This window comes from Bolinopsis microptera, chromosome 8 (assembly GCF_026151205.1).
Source record: "Bolinopsis microptera isolate Bmic1 chromosome 8, MBARI_Bmic_1.0, whole genome shotgun sequence".
NCBI lineage: Eukaryota > Metazoa > Ctenophora > Tentaculata > Lobata > Bolinopsidae > Bolinopsis > Bolinopsis microptera.
The window spans coordinates 10,011,232-10,025,161 of NC_087079.1; the positions used below are offsets into that span (position 1 = coordinate 10,011,232).

At 37.1% G+C, this 13,930-nt stretch overlaps 1 protein-coding gene across 2 annotated transcripts; it reads right to left on the reverse strand.

Annotated features, from left to right (window-relative positions):
• Positions 1-85: 85 nt before the first annotated feature.
• On the reverse strand, positions 86-13,818 carry LOC134819624 (lysM and putative peptidoglycan-binding domain-containing protein 2-like). 2 transcript variants are annotated; one of them, XM_063829650.1, is made up of 7 exons: positions 13,592-13,818; positions 13,088-13,222; positions 12,379-12,460; positions 11,749-11,918; positions 11,139-11,322; positions 2,432-2,470; positions 86-1,134 (listed from the first exon to the last, which is right to left on the reverse strand). In XM_063829650.1, exons 1-6 carry the CDS (start codon positions 13,656-13,658, stop codon positions 2,464-2,466), a joined length of 645 nt encoding a protein of 214 aa, XP_063685720.1. In that variant the 5' UTR covers positions 13,659-13,818; the 3' UTR covers positions 86-1,134; positions 2,432-2,463. The 2 variants fall into 2 exon arrangements, with proteins under 2 accessions (XP_063685720.1, XP_063685719.1); XM_063829649.1 differs by lacking the exon at positions 2,432-2,470.
• Positions 13,819-13,930: the final 112 nt, after the last annotated feature.

Here is a 13,930-nt window from a genome sequence, read left to right on the forward strand (position 1 = left end):
TAGAAGAAGATAACAATGATAATTTAATTACGGTTTATAATTATCCAATCTATTTGATATTTAAATCTGAGCAGTAAAAGTCACATTTATGAAAACGAACAATTATCTATCCACGGATCTAGATTACAATTTACACCAAAACACTAAAGCCAAGCAGTTAAGAGATATTCAAGACTTGATGCAACCATTTAACATTATGTTTTTAAACTCCGCTTAATTTAACTTGAAATTTGAAATCAGTATATTTTTACTTCTCATCTACTCATTTAAAATAAACTTCATGGCACAGGACGTATCACGTGACAGTAGTAATATCTGTAACAATATCCAGTTTACATTTTATCTAACTGAAATGAGAGACACTAAAGCAGAAGCAATAGAATAGAAGATCCCAGATTATGAAATATGAATTCTAAGGCATTGGTACAGTACCACAAATACATTTTCACGGGTCACAGATTCATGCATTACATTAAAGATTCATGCACCTTTAAACAAAGAATTTAAACTGTTCAATAATGTCTGCAAATTTTTTCACTTTTGAGTATGCGCACTGCACAATGTGTATGGAAAACTGTTTGTTGTTGATTTTTTTCGGCAACGATAAATTTTAACAATTCAGTATTTATCAAGAAGTAATATCTTTTAATCCTGTACACTAAAAAAGTAAATTGGGAAATCTAAATCTTTTGGGAGTTCAAACTGTAAATTTGTTGGTTAATTTCTGGATCAATTTCTAATTACACCTAATCAAATTCACGACAATTACACACATATATGAATAAATTAAATGACTAATTATAAAACAATCAAAGCATAATAAACTTTCGAGTAATGTCAGTACAAAATCTCCAAGAATTTATGAGAAAATTAAAACTTTATATTTCCCCCGATTTATCACCACGTGATTGCAGTTTTTACATTTAAACTGTTGCCGAGCACATTTCAAAAAATTCTCAATCCAAGTTCTTTTTTCCCGCTTTTTTTTCTTACAACAGAAATATTTCGTCTGAAGAGCTGGCCGGTAGTTCGTCATCCGTGTAGAAGTCGCGTCGTCCGCGTTTGTAGCGGGTTCGCACGGCCGTTCTAGAGCCGTGTGGTCCAGGCTCGACGATACTCACTGTCGAGGCAGATCTGAGGGAGAGTTGTGAGTTAGGTCACGTGATATATCAAGGTTGTTTGTTGGATTGGTGAGGTCACGTGATATTACATGTGGCAGTAAGAGGCGTACCAATAACTTTCAATAAGGGAATGAGTGAAGCAGTGAATTAAGGGACCACCCTCAGGGCTCAGGCCTCAATAGGTGCTGATCCCTGGTGAGGCAGGGTTGGGTAAAATATAAGGTAATTCTGTAGACTTATAAGAGCCCCCACCCCCTTAGAGAAACTCAGGTACGTATTCAATGTCAGAGTGTGTATGTGCTGGTGGACTGTTCTATTTTTACACTTTTCAAATTATATTAGCGTATCTTGATGACAACATTACGCAATAAATGTGGAATACAATACTGTATCTAACCCCTTATATAATATGTGATTTACCTGATTGCTTTCATGCACAAGTTAACTGTTAAGTCTAAAAGAATACATTACATAACAGGATCAAAAATGATCACATTAATCAAAAAAGTACTTTATCTGCCCCAGGAGCTGAAGCTATCATGCAAATAACGAGATAACTATTAGAAATCTGTTAACTGTCTGTACGTATTATATGTATCATGTATGTTAGTAATATTATAACTGACATTTTAAGATGACATATGCTGTAAATCATGGCGAAATAATCTGAACTAAAAGACTAAAACTCATTAAAATTTAGTAGAAATTGATACTATTCAAGACTGTGATCAAATTTGATATAATCTGTGTTTTAGGTGTATAAAGTAAGCAAGTGTAACACACTATGTTGAATTAGCTGAAACTTATGACGTTTGATACTGGACACCATTTTACAGGTCGCAGAAACATGTACATTACGATGGAGAGTTTGTATTTAATACATCACATAGATAGTGTGAAGTTCACAACATATCACTACATGCACAAGTGTCAAATAACGTTAAAACAACAAACATTCCCTGGCCCTTGCACCTTGCAAATTTCAATTAAATGTTGATCGGAGAAATTTACTTCTAAAATCAAAAACGAGATTTTATCTTATTAGCGTATTTTAGTGTAAAATCCGGATTGGATCCGGATTTAGTGATGAAGAACTAGCGAATCACAAGATCACAAGATCACAAAGTCATCGAATTTGAGACGGCAGTACGAATCCCAGGGTCAGGCTAGCACTAGATTGAATCAATATAACTAAATTAGTTATATTGTTATTAATTAACTAGCGTCCCTTGGAATTCAACTGGCAGTCTTAACCTGATCAGAGATACACAAACATGTAGTACAAGACACATACACGTCTTTTACTATACCTCAAAACTACAAGAGGTGGAACACATTTAGTTTATACACTGAAAAGGGAGAGTTGGTGTTAAAGACTTTGGTTATTGACATTGTTATTTAAAATGCTATAATATTATATTATTAATAGAATGCAAGTATACTTTACTGACCAGTTATCTTTTCAAAGAATAATATAACAATTTCATTTTATAGATTAGTCAAAGAATAATAATATAAGGTTATACGAAGAATGGGAAGTACACATTTTACGCACAAATATTTTGTAAGACACGGATTAGGTTCACAATCATGCAGTGACAGAATGAAATTGTGATTACGGAAAAATAAATTACTGAAGTTCATTGATTAGTTAATTAATATGGATTCCTTTAATTAATTGAATAAAGACAAGAGTAAGCTACTATAATAATATACTAGGTATAATAAGGTTACAAATTATCGAAATTTAAAAAAACTTAGGTATTTGCTTCATATCAATAGAACCAACGTATAAAAGATGAAACTTGTATTATTATATTTTGCTCCGAAAATCATCTTCGTGCAAGTTACACTTTCCAGTCAAATACATTTTGTGATCAGTCATGAAGCAAGTTTTGAACCAAGTACGATGTTTTATTTCAGATCAAGTGTTTTGATGATTTTATTAAAACAAGTTTGATCACCCTCTTAAAAAACAGTAAGTTTCGTAGTACTGTGAGATATGCAATCAGGCATATTACAAATCTACAGATAAATCATAAAAATTCCATCTTCTCCCACCGTGCTTCTTGTGCTATTATAGTTCACACTTCACATCAAATACCCAAAGACAATGCAATCACTGCTGCACGCACATCAGTGACCTATAGGACCTGCAGCTCCAGCTTCCTGCGTGAAAGAAACGCCTTATCTACACCTCTTACTGAGATGCCTATCACTCCTGTACTTGCGAACCTGTACTCACGAACTGTACTTGCCCCCAAGTCTACAGCTGAACCAGTAAGCTCCCCGTCGCTGCACAACATACGTAGATCTTCTCTGTCACTATCTGGCCTCTCGCAACTCAACAGCATGGACAGCTCCCCAGTTGGATCTCCTCTGGCATCAAGCTCCCCCTCCGTGACCAGCAGTAAAACTTCAGTGTCTGATAGTGAGACATTCCCTCTCAGTTTGGAAGCCATGTTAGAAGCCATTGACTCATTGAAAGAAAAAACGGTGAAAAACGAACTTTCTCGTCATGGCAGCTCAAACTCAGGGTCCCTCATTGACTGTAAGAAACGACTCAAGAAAGCTGTGAAAGCATGCCACAAACGCCTTAGCGTGCTTCTTCTTGAGCCTCCTTCCACCTCAGCTGAGCCTGATTGCGTCACCCACTCCCTCCAAACCATGGAAAACTCTGTTATTGATCTTCAAGCTAAAATTAGTCTGCAACACACCACCCTGCAAACTCTTGTATTGTGTTCTGACGATAAATCCAGTCAAAAAGGTAGTACCAGCTCCCCTAATTTGTCCAACGAACTGAACACTGTGGACAAGAGACTCGAGAAGCTTGAAGAAATCATGAGCAGCATCAACTCAAAACAGCAAGACACTGCTACCTCCCTCAAAGCCTTTGAAGTTAATATCACTGCTATTAAGAGCGAGGTTGAGGACTCTAAGGCCTGCCTGCAGTCTCTCCAGCTCAAAGACCATACAAATCCCTCAAACAAAAGGCCCTTGCCCCACTCTGCTCAAAACCAGAACCGTGGAAGGTCAAATGGCACACTCCCTGACTCTCGTAGAAAAACCAGAAAACCAAGAAAAGTTCTCCTCCTTCATGACTCCCAGATGAACGGATTTATAGCAGAGTCTTTCTCCTCTGGGTTTAAGGTTGAAAAAAAGAAAGTAGGTTCCTATTCTGACCTAAACGGAACACACATGAGAGATGTGATTAAACAACCAGAGGTTGACTGTTACATTCTTCAGCTTGGAGTAAATGATTACAGATATAAAGACCGTCCTGTAAATAAAGCAGTCGAGGATGCAAAAAAAGCCATTGACACACTCCTCTCTAGCTCCAGTGCTAAGATTGTCGTCTCCCTGCCCACTCCAACTCCTGGCCCATTAAGTGATTTAACAAAACAATTTGTCTCGGAAATCACCCAATTTGTCTCCACGCAAAGAGAACTAAGTGACTTACACCGGCGCCTCTTCACTGTAAACAACACTGGAAACTTTTCCCGTGCCATCTCTGCTGCCGGGTCATCCCAAGACTCTCCTAACCCACTGAAGGAAGACCAACTTCATGTCTCAGAGTATGGTCTAAAAAAACTTTGTGTTAACATAAAACTTGGCCTTTATCGTGCCTTTGGTATGAGATCCCATAGAATGCAGCCCTCTACTGCAGAGCGCTAGAATAACCCTAAAATTCAAAAACAAACAAGCCTCACGAGATCAAGTCGCTGTAATGTCCTGGAACATTCAGGACAGTACAGGAGACGGATCTAACAAATTTGAAAATAACGAATTTCTGACAATCCTCAAACAAGCAAACATTCTATGTCTCCAAGAAACTAAGAAGCAGGTTAAAATCGAAGGATACCTTTCCTTTAATAGCAACCGCAAAAATTCTCGCTCAGGAGGGGTCTGCATTCTTGCTGAAAATGATTTAAGAAAAGGTGTTTCCTGTGTTCCTTGTAGTGAATCTGACGATATTATTGTTGTTAAACTTGACAAAAACTTTTTTAAGCTTGATTTTGATCTATTTTTAGTATGTTATTATATTAGCCCTGCATATTCGTCCTATGTCAAGAAATATCCAGACTATACTGCTAAGACCTTCTCTGCTCTTGACACCCTCTGTATTAGACTACGTCAAAAAGGAGAAGTTATCATGTGTGGCGATGCAAATGCAAGAACTGGAAAACTCCCAGACTATATCCTCTCTTGTAATGCACCTGCCATGCATGACATCTATAATGATATTGGACTTGAACATGACATTGAAGAACCCAGAAACAACTCTGACCTGACTATATCTGAACCCCACTGCCAACATTTTCTTGACATGGTTATTAATAACCAACTGAAAATTCTTAATGGGCGTACCCTCGGGGACACCACTGGAAAAATGACCTGTCACAAATATAATGGAAGCAGTGTGGTCGATTATTTTGTAATCACCTCGTGGGCAAGAGATCATGTAAACTCTCTTCAAGTTAAAGAGTTTACATCATACTCTGACCACTGTCCCTTAGTCTTGAAACTCACCACATTCGAACCATTTGTTGCCAACTTCCAGCTCCCAGACTTTTCTAATTTACCGTGTGGCTATAAGTGGGACAACAACAACTCCCACTTACTATTTAAAGCAGCCCTCAACTCGCCCGAAATTGTCCATAACCTGGAAAACATTGTAGCAAACGAATTTAGCGGCACCTTGGAGGGCAATAATGAACTGAACGATGCAATTACTAACTGTCTCCACAGTGCTGCTGATATAGCATTAAAAGTGAAAAAACCTCCTAAAAATTCTGCCCAAAAGAAATGGTTTGATCCACAAGTCAACTCCTCGAGACGCAACCTAAATAGGCTAGCAAACCGGCTAGGTAGTAAACACTGCAACAACATTCTCAGACGAGAATATTATAAGCAACGCAATAAGCACAGCAATCTTGTTAACAGTAAGAAATTATCCTTTCTTAGGAAGCTAAATGAAGCTATTGAAGAGGGTCATATTCTTGACTGGAAAAAATTTAAAAGGCTAAAACAAGAACATGACACTAGTCCCCTACTAGACAAATTCGATCTGGCTAGCTTTCATGATTTCTTTGCTTCCCTCTATAATAAACCAGACCAGGAACCAGATCTCACTCACCACAATCACAGACATTACCCTGAACCACCAGATCTGGACATCCTAAACAAGCCCATATCTGATTCTGAACTTACTTCCGCAATCAAAAAGCTCAAAAAGGGTAAAAGTTGCTCAAATGACTTGATCTCAAACGAGATGCTTCAGAGCCTAACTCCGCTTTGTTTCCAAGTCATCCTCAAAACATTCAACCACTCTCTGGTCTCAGGCTACTATCCATGGCATACCAGTATTATCACTCCTATCTATAAATCAGGCAACCCCTTCAGCCCAGACAATTACAGAGCAATAGCAGTTGGCAGTTGTATGGGTAAGCTGTTCTCTAGCATCTTACTTGAACGTCTGTTACACTTCAAAAAGCTCTACTGTCCTGACCCAAAAGAACAGCTTGGATTTTCGAAAGGTGCCCAAACTAACGATCACGTTTTCACCCTCAAGACAGTAATTGACAAATACACAAAAGCTAAAAAGGCTCGTCTTTATGCATGCTTTGTTGATCTAAGAAAGGCCTTTGACACTGTATGTAGGGACCTCCTTCTGCACAAAATTACATGCCTTGGAATAACCGGTAACTTCTTCAACTGCCTAAGTGATATGTACAAAAACTCTATTGCCCATATAAAAATTTCCAAACTCTTGTCGCCTAAAATTGATATTGGCAAAGGAACGGAGCAAGGACACCCCCTATCGCCAGACCTCTTTAAAATCTACATTAATGACTTTTCATCTCTCCTGAAATCTGTTGGTGACTATCCAGTTCTTGCTGACGTTCTGATATCACATCTGCTGTGGGCTGACGATCTTGTCCTTCTTGCTCTAAGTCCCGAGGCCTTGCAAGTCAATATCAACATTCTATTTGATTTCTGTAACTCCATGGGCCTTGAAGTAAATATTAAGAAAACTAAGATTGTAATATTCAGCCCTCCCAAACGAAAGCAGTCCTATGAAACATTCACATTGGGAGGTCAGCCCATCCAGCACACCGATAAATACTGCTATCTTGGCATAATATTCCACAGAAATGGATCGTTTACAGCAGCAAATACTGAGCTGAGGGCCAAGGCTCTCCGTGCTCTCTATGGCCTCAAAGGCAAAATAGTTAAGGATGCCCTCTCACACCGTGCCCTTAATATTCTATTTGACTCCTTAATAAAACCAATCCTGCTTTATGGCTGTCAAGTCTTATGCCCCCACTCAAAAACCATGAGATACCTTTCAAAAATAGATGACAAAGCCAACCCCCAGCATACCTTGAAGTACATTGCACAAGACCACTATGAAAAATTCCACCTAAAGTTTATCAAGTGGTCTTTGTCTGTACATTCAAAAGCATCAAATATAGGTTGCTGGGGCGAAAGCGGGCGCCACCCTCTATTCTTTGAAGCCTGCAAACTTGCAATAGATTACTATAGTCGCCTTGAAAACACTGAAAACGAACTACTCTGTGCTGCATTTCACGAACAAATCATGTTGGGACTTCCTTGGTATACCAACATCTCAAAGCTTCTCACCAAATACAACTTCACCCCCTCATCTTCCTCAAAATCTAAGCTCTCCACCCAAATCAGTCATAACATGAGGGAAGAATTCGTGAATACCTGGAAAGCTGCCAAGGCCTCCTCGCCAAAACTAGAATTCTATAACTTAATTAAACATGATTTCGAACCAGAGGCATACCTACGAATTATCAAAATACCGGATGTTCGAAAAAGTCTGACAAGGTTTCGTATCAGCTGCCACAACCTCTACATCGAAAGGGGCAGATACGAAACCCCCCTTGTACCAAGAGAAGAACGTTGGTGCACCTACTGCTTTTTCAGCAAAGGGCTCAAGCCTATTGAGGACGAAAGTCACGTATTGATTGACTGTTTGCTCTACTCCTCAGTTAGGGAAAAATTCAATTTCCATCCCCTAAACATTACTGACCTAGTCGGTTTGCTCTCCAACAAAACTCTAGATCCTACCACACTCACTGCCACAGCAAGAGCAATCCATTCAATTCTCTCTGTGAACGAAAATTATACAGCCTACTATAAGAGCCCAGATTTCCACTCAAATACTGGCAAGTGCATAATGCTATAGGACCTTAAAATAAGATTGAACCATACAAACTCGATTTATCTATTTTTCTAAAACTAGCATTATATAACATTTCTAAATTATCCCTACACACTTGTAAATAATTAGAATTGTGTAACTTAAATTATTTCAGAATTACAACTATTGTGTACTCAATAAAGTAATTATCACTTTTGTATCCTTGTATCCTTGTATCCTTGTATCCATCATACACCTCACTGTACACATGCAGTGATCACACAGGTATTAATCACACGTTTATCACACATCTATTACAATCACACCTTGTTGATCACACATCTCACTTACCAGTAAAACAAGTGTCAGGTATAACCGCAGCACTTTGTCACATCATGTGTGTGATGTTAACATGAAAGGAGCGTGTGAGTGATTGTGTGACTCGGAGTGAAATGTAGTTAATTTAAAATTATTAATCACATAATTTCATTATTTTATTTAGCGTATTATTTTATTTAGCGTATTATTTATATTTATATTATTATGTAGGGTGATGTTAAAAGTATGTTGATAGCAAGAGATATCATCATGAGGTTGATCATGCCTTTAAAGTAAGATCAGATATGGGCAATTCCACGTAGTGTAATTCACACTTTGCACAAAATTTAGCTTTTAATTGCATGCTAATTGTAGGCTAACATTAGCAGCATGATAATATAAAGTCAGAATGAAGTTTAAACGTTTGTGATGATGTGGCAACAAAAGTTTAATGTCTATCTCTTATACTTTTTATGTGAGCAGCATTTTAAAAAGTAGGCGTTATTCACAGGCATAATTTGGTGTTTTAGAAATCTTGCCTTAAAATTGCAATTTGTGCCCCAGTGTAATAGCAGAAGTTACAATAAGGCTTGATCACAATAAAGTACACATTTTTTCAACTTCCTATGTCCTTCCTAACATAAATTTGTGGAATGTGTGTAGTACAGGGACAATATAGGAAGTAAACGTTATTCACATTTGGACGTAGTGTAACTCACACTCTGCCCAGATGCTCTGTTTGTGCGTTGTATTGATGTTTGCTTGTTCTTAATTTGGTTGCTGCTATTGTAAAATGGTGAAGTAGACTGACTATTACTGATTTTAAATTAAATTGACTACTAATTGGTCCAATGAGATACTGGTAATGGTGTAGATTACACCCTACTGCCATACCACAGTGGTCCGGGCGCCCATGCGAGGTAGACATAAGACATAGGCATGACTAAGGGGTATGATATACCACATAACATGTATTCTAGGAGTATCTTGCCCCCAAATAACGTTTAAAAAGGTTTTTTATTTTAGAGTGATTAAATGGATATTTGACCTCAAATATTAATTTTACCTCATTTTTTGTCAAAAATTGCATTTTTTGGCAATTTTTTGCCATTTTTTAGGACAAACTACAAAAATAAGTTGCAAATTAACTTTGGTAAGCATCTATAAGTTGATCTATCTGTAAGTATAGGACATTTAGAGTAATCCTAGAAAAATGTACAGTGTAATATTGTGGCATGATTTTTTTATGAGCTCTCAAAGGTTCATGATTAGACAGAAATTGGGTGAAATTTATAACTTTTTGAATCCATTTTTAGACCATTTTATCACTTATATCAATTCTAAACTACTTCTTTGTGTTTTTAATGTGGAGAGGTCATCAAGAGCTTTAATTTGATGCCTCTATACATGGTTTTTGATGAAAATTAGAATTTTTTGGGGCAAAAACACTGCTCTTTTGAGCAAAATTTAGTTACGTGACAAGAAAATAAGGTAATTTTAGCCCCAAATTGCTGATATTTTCTGAAAATAAGCCTTTAAATTACTCAAATAAGTGTTCCCAGACCTAACAATGACTATAAAATACTTTCAAATCAATTTTGATGTCCTAATCCATTTAAAAATCATTATTTTTGCGATTTAAGGTCTAAAAGTGGCACATTTTGCCCTGGCGGAACCCTAATTTCGATTAAATTACCAACACTTTCAGGCAGTTGTTGAAAATAGGTCCCTGGAATTGCCCTGGAAGTATTGAAAGTACAATTTATTTCACAACAAAGCATTTAAACCACTTGTATTATTAATTTTCCGCTGTGTAAATTACACTACCAAGCTGTGAATTACGCTACCTGTGAATCACACTACCCCTACTTTTTGCACTTCCAGTGTGACAAAACGAATGAAATTTTCTGACCTTTATAGATGACTAAAGTTGCCGTTAGAGAGAGAGTTACGAATCAAACAGACTTATAGTGTAGCCACAGTAAAACATTTTTCACTATTTGGTAGCGTTATTCACACGCGAAGAGGAAAAATTTGATCATAAGACACTCAAAAAGTAAAGAAATTTGGCCCTCAAAATTAGGCTGGCCTTCTATCTGAAGCCCACTAGGTTTATATACAGGATAAAATATTGAATTCTACGATTAATAAAGCTCCCTAAAATCTTTCGGAAAATAACTGGATATTCACACTAAAGATACACTAAATTTAAGCCAACTTTGACGCGCTACAGTTTTTAAACTAGGCTAGATATCAACAAACGGTTTTTTGCCCCTGAAAATATGGTCAAATATCTTTAAGATTTTCTATCTCTCCCAAACCACCTCCAAACTTTATTATTTTGTTACTGGTTACCGTTATCGTGGAATTGCCCATATAGTAACTTAAGATGTGTAGAGATTAGCAGAGGAGATGTTTGTGAGATGCAATACTGTCTGAATCATTCAAATAAAATGAGGCGTGAAAAGTTGGAATACAGCAATAACAATAAGAATATATTGAGAGTATTAAAACTTTAAAACGCTTGCCTGGTAAGATTGGTAACGTTAGCGAGCTGAGGCGAGAAGTCTAGATTAGAGTTTGATCTGAGTTTGGTGGTGGACTCACGCGTGGCCTGCATCACGTGATCAAACCGTGAGAAGAGACTGTCAAGCTGTTTGTCTTCGTCGGGGGACGTGCACGCCGCGCGGGATATGGGACTAGGGTCGGAGGCTGGGGATGTTAGGTTAATCTGGAGATATTTTTTTTTTATCTCACACTTATTTTACTTCGGAGTATTCCAACAGCCACATTGTTACACAAGTGTAACTAGCCAATTACAGGAAGCCGAAGGAAAAAATATATCAGATAAGAAAATGTAATATTATAGGATAGATATTATATTTGAGTATTTTGAATACTGTTCATGGCACTCAGCCAGCTGGATTCAAACAAGAATTCAAGAATCAATAAAATACTTTTCGTTCTTTTATCAATTTCAGTGTTCACAAGCTTGGAACATGATAAAGGAAGTTTTAAAGCTTTTTCAGATGATAAGCCGCAAAATTGTAATCTTATCTAATTCTACATAATGTTATTTAAATATAAAGTTGCTCTACAAATTCTAAGATAACCCCGGCTCCCTCACGTACAACTTACCAGTTGGGGTAGTAGCGTCAATAGAAGCGGCTACTTGTGATCCTCTGTCATTATTAGGTATGGGATGAGTCACGTGATTAGGTGAAGTCACGTGGTTTGATGACGGACTCACGTGATGACCATTACGCTGTTTTGAGGGAATGTTTGGTACTGGTATCAGCAGCATGTCTCTGAGGAGATTGTTGAGATTAATTGAGTTTGATAAGATATATTTTAAGAATGAAACAGTTCAGTTCAGGCAAGATGAGTTTGCAGTCTGAATAGTTTGCAACATACATATTATATACGACTCTAGAAATTTTAATATTATTGGATCACGCCCCACTGTGACATTGTCAGCTGCATCATTATTTATCCTAATTAATCCCATATGTATAGTAATTAACCCCAGCTGACATATATAATGACTTACAGTATTAAAAGCAGCCTAAAAAAGGATATCAAATTTAATATGAAAGTCATTATATATTTTTTCTTTTTGTACGTGTCTTCAAAGTACATTTAAATTACACTCCAATTTTGGTAGAAGACAGTAACCCCCACTTCTGAATGAAATGGTAGTACAGTCACAGAGGCCACTAAACAGGTAATAAATTAAGTAATTAAGTAATTATGTAATTAAGTAATTACCTGAGGAATAGTTGATCCTGGTACCACATCTTATTAACTGTTTTAATGAGTTCCGTGGGCACTGAATATTTTACTGAAATACCTGAAAAAGTTTTTATTAATTTACTACTCATCATTGCGTCACATTAGTGCGTCACATCATTTTTCGTACACCCCCCCCCCCCCCCCCTCCTGCACCTCGACATTACCCTCATCGCTAGCAGGGGTTAACCATCTTAATTATAAAGTTTGAATTGCTAAGCAAAACTAAACAAAAAGTAAGTTATCGGACTCAGCACCCGAAGGTCTACAAGTTAAAGTGTAATGTATTTATAATCACTATAAATAGCCTTTATAAACACTATAAATACTTCAATTTATATCTTAGAGATTTAACTTAACCACTTTGTGGCGTCGTATATAAAATATATAATATAGATAGATCTCAGATGTATAAATTGTACGAAACATAGTACGCTAAAGATAAAACAGTTCTGAGAGTACTGATCGGTCACTAATCGGTCACTAATCGGTCACTACTCGGTTAGTCACTATCATAAACCCAAGATCAATTACACTGTATATTTGCACTTCAAAGCCTTTTATCGCGTGAGTTTGATCCACTATCCTAGTAATACTCACCCACAATTACACATACTATGTAAATAACATCCAAACTCACAATAACCAATTAACTAATTATGTAATTATAATTACCACCAGTAAGTACCTTGAAGTGTGTCAGTGGGGGATATCTTGTGTTGTAAGCACTTCTCTGGACTAGTTAGCCACTTTGTGTCTACTGTGTTAACTGCTCCGTACCTGTGGTTGGGTTTAGCTGCTCTCAGCTCGTTACTTTCTGAAGCTGAAATTAGTGTAGACTGTTATAGTGGTGTAGTGTGGACTGTAATGTATTGTGGACTGTAATGTATTATATAATAGTAATATACAATCTACATTACATTAGGCGCTCAGTGCTGTACAGACATAATACATTTCTGCAGACATAATGTTCAAAAAAATTACAGAAAAAGGTCACCGCTTTTGAATTTGGATTGAAACTGGACAATGAGTATGAAATTGATGTAGTGACAGTGTCAAAACTTCAGAGTTCAAATAAACGGGTTTCAAGACATTTAAATATTTCTGGTCATCGCAACTGCGACGTTAAGTCACGAGATAAAACAATCGTAGTTTGTTTTTAATATCAAGCGAGATCACCATAGTAACGAACCTCCAAAGAGAGATCTGGACTCCTCCGCCACGCTCCCGAACAGTGAGTCAGATGTTGTGGAGAACATTCTGGAACCGGTATTTAATGTGGAATACAGTAACAAGACTCTGCTAACAATCCTTCAAGTGTAGATCTGCTGTACAGAGGGAGGCGGCGTTTAGCGTGTGTTGCTGAGATAACTTGTTCTCAGTTAGCAGGACTGTATCAAACAGACTTCTTCATTTGCTATGAAGAGAAGGGTTAGACGTTATGATCACACAGTTATAGGAAACAATGTTTGAAAATTGTTTATTGAAAACCAAACTGAAATAAAAACTACAAATGTGCGATCTCTGATCA